Raw genomic sequence first — 8,686 nt, forward strand, 5'->3', positions numbered from 1 at the left:
GACGGTGATGCGGCGGCGATGGTCGACGATGGGAGGCTTCCGGGCGACTGCGGAGGGAGGACACGTGTAGCCGCGGGCAATGAAGACACTCGCGGGAGGCGATGGGTTGTGTGGCTGGAGATGAGAAGAGGTTTACGAGACAGAGCACGAGCCCGGGCCTGGGGCTCCGTCATCGGTCGGCGGCGGCCGGGAGGAGCGTTGGCCAGCGGCGGATCGGCCGACTTCGGCGGCAGCAGCGTCGTTGGAGAGCACGTTAGCCTTGTCGAGGACGATGGTCTTGTCGGCGGCGGACGGATGGTGGTGAACGTGGGGGCCGGTCTCGTAGGTGGAAGGGCCTGGGGCGGCGAGGAGGTCGCGCAACGCGGCGGCGGCTTGTGGATCGAGGTGGGGCGGAAAGGCGATGTCAAAGGCGATGTAGAGGTTGCCGCGACGTGCGGGCGTGCCGAGGTGTGGCATGCCCTCGCCCGGGACGCGGAGGACGGCACCCGGGGCGAGGACGCCGGCAGCGCGGACATCAGCGGCCGAGACGCGCAAGTTGTGGCCGGCCGGGTGGTGGATGGTGATGTGAAAGTTGCCGGTGAGGGCGTCGACCAGGGCGATGCGTTGGTGAACGACGACGTCTGCTCCGCGGATCTCCCAGCCCGTCGGTGTCTCGACGTCGACAGTGACGTACAGATCACCGGTCGGGCCAGAGCCCTGGCCGGGAACGCGGAGGGTGAGGCCTGAGAAGACGCCCGGCGGAAGGTCGACTGGAACCGAGGCCTGCTCGCGGACGCGGCCTATGCCGCGGCAACTCTTGCAGACGTCGGCGGGTGGGATGGCGACGCCGGGGCGGCCAGGCGCGGTGCGGCAGGCCGAGCATGGGCCGACCGAGGTAAAGACGGCCGATCCCATGGTCCGGCGAGTGGTAGCACGGCCTGTGCCGGAGCAGGCGGTACAGCGATACGAGTTGCCCGAGGCTGCGCCTGTGCCGGAGCAGACGGAGCAGACGGCGACGCGATCGACGGCGACCGAGGCGCGGCCGCCACGGAAGGCCATGTCCATGGCAATGCGGAGCGGGGCGGCGATGTCGCCACCATCGCGGCCGCCGGCAGGTCCACCACCAAACATGGCATTGACAAAGTCGGCAAAGGGATCGTCGCCCGGCGGCGGCGGATGATGCGGTGAGGCGCGGCGGTCGGGCCCGGGCGCGGCGCGGCGGGCGGCCTTCTCCGGATGGGCCAGCGCATCGTAGGCAGCCTGGATCTTAGCAAATTTGTCGGCGGCGGCCGGATCGTCGGAATTGCGGTCCGGATGGAGCCGCATGGCCAGCCGGCGGTAGGCTGTGCGTACCTCGTCGGGCGAGGCCTGTGGCGAGAGGCCGAGGACTCGGTACGGGTCGCTGCTGCTAAAGTCGGGCGCCGCCGCGTGGGCCTCGCCGCACCCACCAGCGGCCGCCACCACGGCTGCTGTGCCTGCCGCCGCCGCCACCCGCACTGCTGCCCGTGCTGCGTTCATTGCCTGCCTCTTGCTGCTGTCGCTCCCGCCTGCGTCAAGTGCCCGCTGCCGGGCTCGGCGCCGGCTCGTCTGGCGGGGCTCACGCGCCGATGAACGCGGTCAGCGCGGCGGGGGGCTCGGGGCAGGTCACACGGAATGCGGTCTCGCCGACTGGGACGGCGCGCTTGCGGTGGTGGCTGGGGCGGGGAGCAGCGGGCGATGACGATGCGCACGACGGCGCGCTCGAGCTCTCGCTCGGCGCAGAGATCGCAGCAGCATCACCGACAAACGCGTCCATGGCTCGGCTCGTCTTCGGTCTGGCCACTCTGTACCTTGTCTCGCCGGCTGGGGTGGTGGAATGACGTGAGCGGCGGCGGCGGGTGGGACGGGGAGCAGCGGTCGATGACGATGCGCACGACGGCGCGCTCGAGCTCTCGCTTGGCGCAGAGATCACAGCAGCATCACCGACAAACGCGTCCATGGCTCGGCTCGTCTTCGGTCTGGCCACTCTGTACCTTGTCTCGCCGGCTGGGGTGGTGCGCTTGCTGCGGCGAGAGCGGCGTGTAGCAACGACCGATGACGACGCATACGACGCACACGATGTATGGTCTGTGGACGTGGTCGTGCTCTCGCTTGGCGCAGAGATCACAGCAGCATCACCGACAAACGCGTCCATGGCTCGGCTCGTCTTCGGTCTGGCCACTCTGTACCTTGTCTCGCCGGCTGGGGTGGTGGAATGACGTGAGCGGCGGCGGCGGGTGGGACGGGGAGCAGCGGTCGATGACGATGCGCACGACGGCGCGCTCGAGCTCTCGCTTGGCGCAGAGATCGCAGCAGCATCACCGACAAACGCGTCCATGGCTCGGCTCGTCTTCGGCCTGGCCACTCTGTACCTTGTCTCGCCGGCTGGGGTGGTGCGCTTGCTGCGGCGAGAGCGGCGTGTAGCAACGACCGATGACGACGCATACGACGCACACGATGTATAGTCTGTGGACGTGGTCGTACTCTCGCTCGGCGCAGAGATCACAGCAGCATCACCGACAAACGCGTCCATGGCTCGGCTCGTCTTCGGCCTGGCCACTCTGTACCTTGTCCCTCCGGTTGGGGGGGTGGGATGGCGGCGTGGGGCGGCGGCATCGCTGGCAAACGCGCCCATCGCTTGTCTTGTCTCGGACGACGCAAACGACGATCCACGCTGGCTCCGCCCAGCAGCTCGACCAACTGCTGAGCTTGAAGCCGACAATTCGCGACCAGCTTGGCGGCCACTGCCTGCAATGTACGCGGCCAAGGCGCTGCCGCCGTCGGTCGACTCCCAGCGATCCGAGGCGTCGGACCAAGCCACTAGGTCGGGATACATGACGAGCCGCGGACGGACGTCGAACGGAATTGCGCCGACATGGTCAGCATGACGCGCTGCTACCCGCATCTTCCCGGCTTGTAAGCCTTTGTGGCCCCTGTCGCCGTTGGCATCGCCGCTGGCGCCGCCATCGCCCGCCGGTGCGACTCGCCCACGGTTGGCGCGCCTTCGCCTCGAGCGACGGGCCACAGGCAGCGAAGCCGACGAGGCCGAGTGCAGGACACCAAACTGGCTGGTCTCCAGGTCCACCCTGCGGTACGGCATGCTCCTGCTGCTGCACCCTATCCGCCTACTAGTGGCGAGTGCAGTGCTGCCTGAGCCCGTGCCCGTGCCCGTGCCCGTGCTCATGCTCTCGTGTCGGTGCCAGTGGCAGGTGATGCGGTCCCGCGCCCGCCCGCTGCTCGATCTCACTGCCACCCGCAGACTCACCTCCCTCTCTCAGCCAATACCCACATCATGTACTTTCACGCTCCAGCAGTGCCTCCCCTGGCGGCATACAGACAGTCCCAGCATCCATCGCAACGATCACGACCACCACTCGCCAAGCCCAAGCCCGTTGCCGTTGAGTGAGACAAGGAGGCAGTACGGACGCTTGTGGGCAGTCGCTGCCGACACGTCCTTGCCGTGCTCGTCGACATGCGGCGGGCGGGCGTCATCCGAGACATCGGCGCGGTGGATGTCAAAGAAGGCCTCGTCGATGATCTTAAAGGTCACCGTCTCGCCGACGGCGATGTCGAGGACCTGCGGCTCATCGGCGCCAGGCACGGCGTAGTGCCAGGCCCAGGTCTCGGACTCCTCGTTCCACACAGCCGGCTGCGGCAGCAGGTCCGGCGTGACAAAGACGGCGTCGAAGAAGGTGAGGTCGATCTGGAGGCCGGCCGGCGAAGCAGCCTTGACCTCGCCGTACATGATCTCGCCGAGGACACCACGGAAGACATGGGCCCGAAAGACGACGTTAAAGTAGACCTCGCCGCCACCCGGGTGGATCATGCCCTCGGCCACGGTGACGAGGTCGTGGATGGAGACGACCAGCCCGACGCCGCCCACCACCGTGTCGCAGTACATCTTGCCCAGCTGGCGCACAATGGCCTCCTCTGTATTGCGCTTGAGCAGGTGCGCCTGGACCTTGACCTGCGCATCCAGCTCATGGAGCAGGAACATCTGTGTCCTATCCCGTGCTCCCTCCTCCTGCTGCTGTCTCTCCTGCTCCGCCTTGCCCGCCCTCGTGCCGCGTCGAGTCGGGTGTCTGCCTCTGCCTCTCTTCGACGCGGACTTCGACCGGCCGACCCAGCCATCAACCCAGCCAGCCAGCCAGCCAGCCGCCTACCCATCCACCCATCCACCCATCCACCCACCTACCCATTCATCCACCGCCCTCTCCTCCTCCCTTCCCCCCCTCCTCGACAACTGACAGCTCTCCGTCACAATGTGGCACAGTTTACGACGCGATTACTCGGCAGCCGGAGCCTCGGCAGCCGGAGCAGCAGCCGCCGCCTCGGTGGTGGTAGTGGTGGTCGACGCCGCGCCAGCAACCGCTGCCGCCGCCGCCGCGGGGTCCTCACCATTGGCAGCAGCCTCGAACGCAGCCTTGAACTTCTGCGCGTTCTCGACCGAGCCAAAGCGGATGAGGAGGCTCTCCTCAGTGGCGTCGTCGATGATGCCCTCCTTGGAGTCGGAGCGGTCGGCGAGCGTCTTCCACATCCACACCTTGTCGGACGACGGGTTCGACACAAGCTTCATGTCGGCGGTGATAAAGTGGTTGGCGCAAATCTTGAGCGTCTTGTCGCGGCGCATGAGGATGCGGACCTTGCCCGTCTCCTTGTGCTTGAGCAGCTTGACGGTGCCGGTACCGCGCTCCTTCCACTCCTCGGCCTCGTCATCCATGCGGTAGAGCCGCGCGCGGAGCTCGAGCGCAATGTCCTCGTCCTCCTCGTGGGTCTTGACCTCGACCTCCTCGAGCGTCACCTTGGCCTTGGCCTTGGGGTTCGTCTTGGCCTCGTCCTGCTCGCCCTCGGCCGCAGCATCGGCCGCACCTGCCGGCGAGAAGCCGCCAAACTTGAACGAGCTGCTGCCGCCACCAAACTTGAACTTGGGCTTGTCCTCCTGAGCCTCGCCCTCGCCCGCCGCCGCCGCGGGCTTGCCAAAGGAGAACTTGAAGGCGCCGCCCTTCTCGCTGCCGGCCGCCCCACCGCCAAACTTGAACACGGGCTTCTCGCCCGCCGCAGCCTCGGACGCAGGCGGCGCAGCCGTCGTCTTGTCGTCACCAGAGCTCACTATCCGCCCGGCATCCCCGTCACCATCCACCAGTTCGCCCAACCCGCGCCGTGTCGTCGGATGGCACGATCGGTCGCGCCCGAAGAAGGTCGTAAGTTGGCCCCCTCCCCCCTTGCCCTGCCTGTCCCCCCTGCACCCCCCCACCCCTCCGCACCCCCCCACCTCCCACCCGCAGACTACATTTACTCCTCTGCCCCTGTTCACGTACTTGTTGATGTGTGTGTGAGAGATGTGGGTGCCTTTGGCCTGTCCGCCGGACCCTCCCCTCGCCTCGCCCTGCCGCCGCCCCTCGCCCGCCAAGTCGCCCCAGTCACCCACTCGCGCGTCGATTTCGCCCACTTGCTCCGCCGCCGCCTCTGCCTCTGCTATTGCGCCGGCTACACTCGCTCACGGTAAATGATCCACGCGTTCCTTCGTTTTATCTATGCCCGATAGCTCTGGATTAACCGGCAAGCCGTGCCTTTTTTCAACCCAACCCCCCTTGTCGTTAATCAATGGTCGGGGGGGGGGGGGGGAGTGGGGGGGGTCAGCTGTGAGCGTGATGGCTCTGAGGCGCGACGAGGCGGTAGACGACAAAGGCGGCCTTAAAGGTGCGCGAGCCCGAGTCGGCGACTGGCTCGATGACGCCCTCGAGGATCATAGACTGGCCGATGACGGCGATCTGGTCGACGGTGGCTGTAGCAAAGGTGGCGGCGATCCAGCGGGCGACGTCCGAGCCGAGGAAGCACGGCTCACCGGGGAGCACAATGCCGGCGCGGAGAAGTGGAGCATGGACGAGGCGGGCCGAGGCAAAGGCCTTGCGGAAGAGCGACATGTTCTCGGCAAACGACGCGCCGCCGGCCGATGTGCAGACGACGGCGGTGGCCGGAACGAGGCCAGCCGACGCGGCGAGGCCGGCAGTATCAGCAGCATGGAGCGGGCGGGTGAAGCCCGACGCGATGTGGTACTTGATCTGGGTTGCCCACGCGTGGGTCTGCTCATCGTCGAGGCCCTGCAGCGTAAAGACAGCGCGACCGACATCGACGACGATGCCGAGGCCTTCCGGACGGCCAGAAACCGGATCAGCCTCGCACGAGACGTACGCCAGATAGTCCGAGATGGCGGCAACGCGTCCGACAAGAACGCCCGTGTCGCCGGTCTCCAGCGGGCCGATGAGATCGCCGGCGAGACCGTCGGCCACCGACGCTGGCGGCGTGAACTGTGAGACGAGATCAAGCGGAAGGCCGACGTGGAGGACAAGCAGATGCGGATCGAGGGTCACTTCTGTAGCCACAAAGGTGTCGAGCGGAAAGGCATCGAGGACACGCCACGGCCCGCCGTCATCACCGGGCGCGGTGAACAGCATGCAGTGCTTGTTGTACACCTCCAGCTGCGTGGTGTACGTAGAGACCTTGACCCATGCCTGCCCACACATGGTTGTCACGTCAAAGTAGTGCGACGTCATTGCTGTGGCTCTGGCCAGAGATATAGACGAGGGACAGAGGGTGTCAAGTGTGGGTGTGAATGTGAATGACCCCGTCTCGCCCGTCTTGCCCGTCTCGCTGTGTGACCCGTGTCCCTGCTGCCTGGCCACCCTCTTGGGCCCCCGCCCCCCCTCCCCCCCCCTCCCACGTGCGCGCGCGCTGGCTCGCTGGCTCTTCGCTCAGCCCTTGCATCCAAGTCATGGGTCTCGTACAAGGACGGCAACACGTTTGAGAATGCAGGACTGGTGAAGATCTGCGTGAGAGGTGCATCTGAGTGCATCAACCTGACGGCGGCCAAGAACCAGTTCAAGGACGGCGATACGGGCAAGCAGGTCCGTAAGCTACTCAATGCTGGCGCATCTGCCTTTACCTTCCTCTTCCTCGCTCTGCTTGTCGCGGTGGTTGCCATCGGCGCTGCTGCGGCTTCTGCCTTTGATGCAAACCGCCATCAGCTGGCCACCAAGCTCGCAGCAGCCGTAGCGGCCGTCGCCTGGGGCCTCGCTCTCTTTGCTCTCATTCTCTACGCCGGCGTCCTCGGCGGGGCGCCGTCCAACTCATCGTACGGTCCGGGCTTCTACGCCATTGTCAACGTCATTGCTCTCTCATGGCTTCCCATTGTGCTGCTGGTCCTCGAGATGCTACGCATCGGGCCGATCGCCAACAAGGTGGTGTGGCGCGGTGAGGTCATGTTTCCGTCGTTTGCCCACGGACCGGGCGGGCCTTCGCTCCCGCCAGGCTCGTACACCGTTCGCCCCAAGACCGCTGTTCACCAGCGCGGACTCCTGCACAACTCGCCGGCTGCAGTCACCAACAGCGAGCACGCCGGCTACACCCCGCCGGCCCCCATCACCGCGCCGGCTGCCGCTTCGCCGGCTCCTGCGCCGGCCGCCATTTCTGCCGACGAGCCGGTTGCCGTTGTCCCGGTCCCGGCCCACGCCGCACCCATCGACTTTGGCGTCGCACCGCCGCCGGTCATTGTCCCGGTCATGCCGGCCGAGGCGTCGAGCCCGTCGCCGGCCGTCAGCCCGGCCGAGCCCGAGACCAAGCCGACGTCGATCGACAAGAGCGCTGCCGCGCCTCTGCTCTAAACTCTGTACAACCTACCAGGACAGCATTGCTCTTTATCGCTTCCGCACCACACGCAAGTACAACAGCGCGTCGGCGCCGAGCGCGTCCTCGATCTCGGCCAGTGCGCGGTCGCGAATGCCCGAGATGACGGCGCCGCGCGAGCCGATGAGGGTGCGAGCCTGGACCTTGGTCCGGACAGCGAGCTCGACGTCGATCCGGAGCTGGCCCGAGGGAAGCGGCGTCCAGCCAAAGACCCGCGGCTCGACCACGTACGGCATCTCCTGGTTGAGCCTGCGGTAAATTTGCTCGCGGACGAGCTCTTCGACGTGGGCCACCGGCGACGCGTCCGATTTCCACCACGACGGGTACTTCCAGTTGGCGAGCGGGGCATGCGAGGCGACCCATGTATGAACATCGTTCACACCCTCGCCGGCAACTGCCGAGGTAAAGGTCAGATCAAGGGCGGGCGGCGAGGCCGGCGCTGGCAGTGCCGCCACCTCAAGCACCCTTGCTCGCCACTCGTCGGCGTCTTTGGCAAGCTCCTCCCGCGCGACCGGCGGCTGCAAGTAGTCAATCTTGTTGATGACTGCCAGCGCCGGGCGGCCCGAGCGGAGCGCTGCCGCGAGCGCCGAGTGCTCGTTGGAGCCCCAGCGCTTGACAGCGTCGAGAACGCAGATGACGGCATCGGCCTCAGCCAGGGCGTCGGCGGCCTCGAGCAACAGCGATCGCATGACCTTCTTTCCGGCGTACCGTGCTGATGGCGCGAGGAGTCCCGGCGTGTCCAAATACTCAGCCTGGACCGCGCCACGGGTGGCGACGCCCAGCACCCGCTCGCGGGTCGTCTGCATCTTGGGCGAGACGATGGAGACCTTGGTGCCAACCAGGGCGTTGGCCAGGGTCGACTTGCCAGCATTGGGCGCGCCCACAAGCGCCACCCGCGCAAACCGTGGCTCTTCGGGCTCCTCCACCTCATCCCATTCCTCACCAGCCAGTGCCCGCAATGTGTATAGGTCCTCCGTCTGCTCCTCCCGCCCGGGCGCCGCCACGT

General features: G+C 66.9%; 5 protein-coding genes across 5 annotated transcripts in view; 1 reads left to right on the forward strand and 4 right to left on the reverse strand.

Moving 5' to 3' along the window:
- Positions 1 to 132: 132 nt before the first annotated feature.
- On the reverse strand, positions 133 to 3,097 carry AMSG_12064 (uncharacterized protein; the record flags this gene model as incomplete). Its single annotated transcript, XM_013900849.1, has 2 exons — positions 133 to 1,413; positions 3,023 to 3,097. The coding sequence occupies 2 exons, from the start codon at positions 3,095 to 3,097 to the stop codon at positions 133 to 135; spliced, it is 1,356 nt and encodes a 451-aa protein (XP_013756303.1).
- Positions 3,098 to 3,358: 261 nt separating this feature from the next.
- AMSG_07298 (RNA polymerase III subunit Rpc25) lies at positions 3,359 to 3,994 on the reverse strand (the record flags this gene model as incomplete). Its single annotated transcript, XM_013900760.1, has 1 exon — positions 3,359 to 3,994. One exon carries the CDS (start codon positions 3,992 to 3,994, stop codon positions 3,359 to 3,361), a length of 636 nt encoding a protein of 211 aa, XP_013756214.1.
- Positions 3,995 to 4,282: 288 nt separating this feature from the next.
- On the reverse strand, positions 4,283 to 6,626 carry AMSG_07299 (ran-specific GTPase-activating protein; the record flags this gene model as incomplete). The annotated part of the gene is made up of 2 exons (XM_013900761.1): positions 5,667 to 6,626; positions 4,283 to 5,086 (listed from the first exon to the last, which is right to left on the reverse strand). The coding sequence occupies exons 1-2, from the start codon at positions 6,549 to 6,551 to the stop codon at positions 4,283 to 4,285; spliced, it is 1,689 nt and encodes a 562-aa protein (XP_013756215.1). The 5' UTR covers positions 6,552 to 6,626.
- Positions 6,627 to 6,769: 143 nt separating this feature from the next.
- On the forward strand, positions 6,770 to 7,658 carry AMSG_07300 (uncharacterized protein; the record flags this gene model as incomplete). The annotated part of the gene is made up of 2 exons (XM_013900762.1): positions 6,770 to 6,778; positions 6,804 to 7,658. 2 exons carry the CDS (start codon positions 6,770 to 6,772, stop codon positions 7,656 to 7,658), a joined length of 864 nt encoding a protein of 287 aa, XP_013756216.1.
- Positions 7,659 to 7,675: 17 nt separating this feature from the next.
- The window catches only part of AMSG_07301 (GTP-binding protein Era), a gene marked incomplete at its 5' end in the record, with an annotated part of 1,434 nt that continues 423 nt past the window's right edge, over positions 7,676 to 8,686 (reverse strand). The window contains one exon of the mRNA XM_013900763.1: positions 7,676 to 8,657. Coding sequence (XP_013756217.1) covers positions 7,692 to 8,657 — 966 coding nt within the window. The 3' untranslated portion in view covers positions 7,676 to 7,691. The remainder of the gene's footprint in view (positions 8,658 to 8,686) is intronic.

This window comes from Thecamonas trahens (genome assembly GCF_000142905.1).
Source record: "Thecamonas trahens ATCC 50062 unplaced genomic scaffold supercont1.34, whole genome shotgun sequence".
NCBI lineage: Eukaryota > Apusomonadida > Apusomonadidae > Thecamonas > Thecamonas trahens.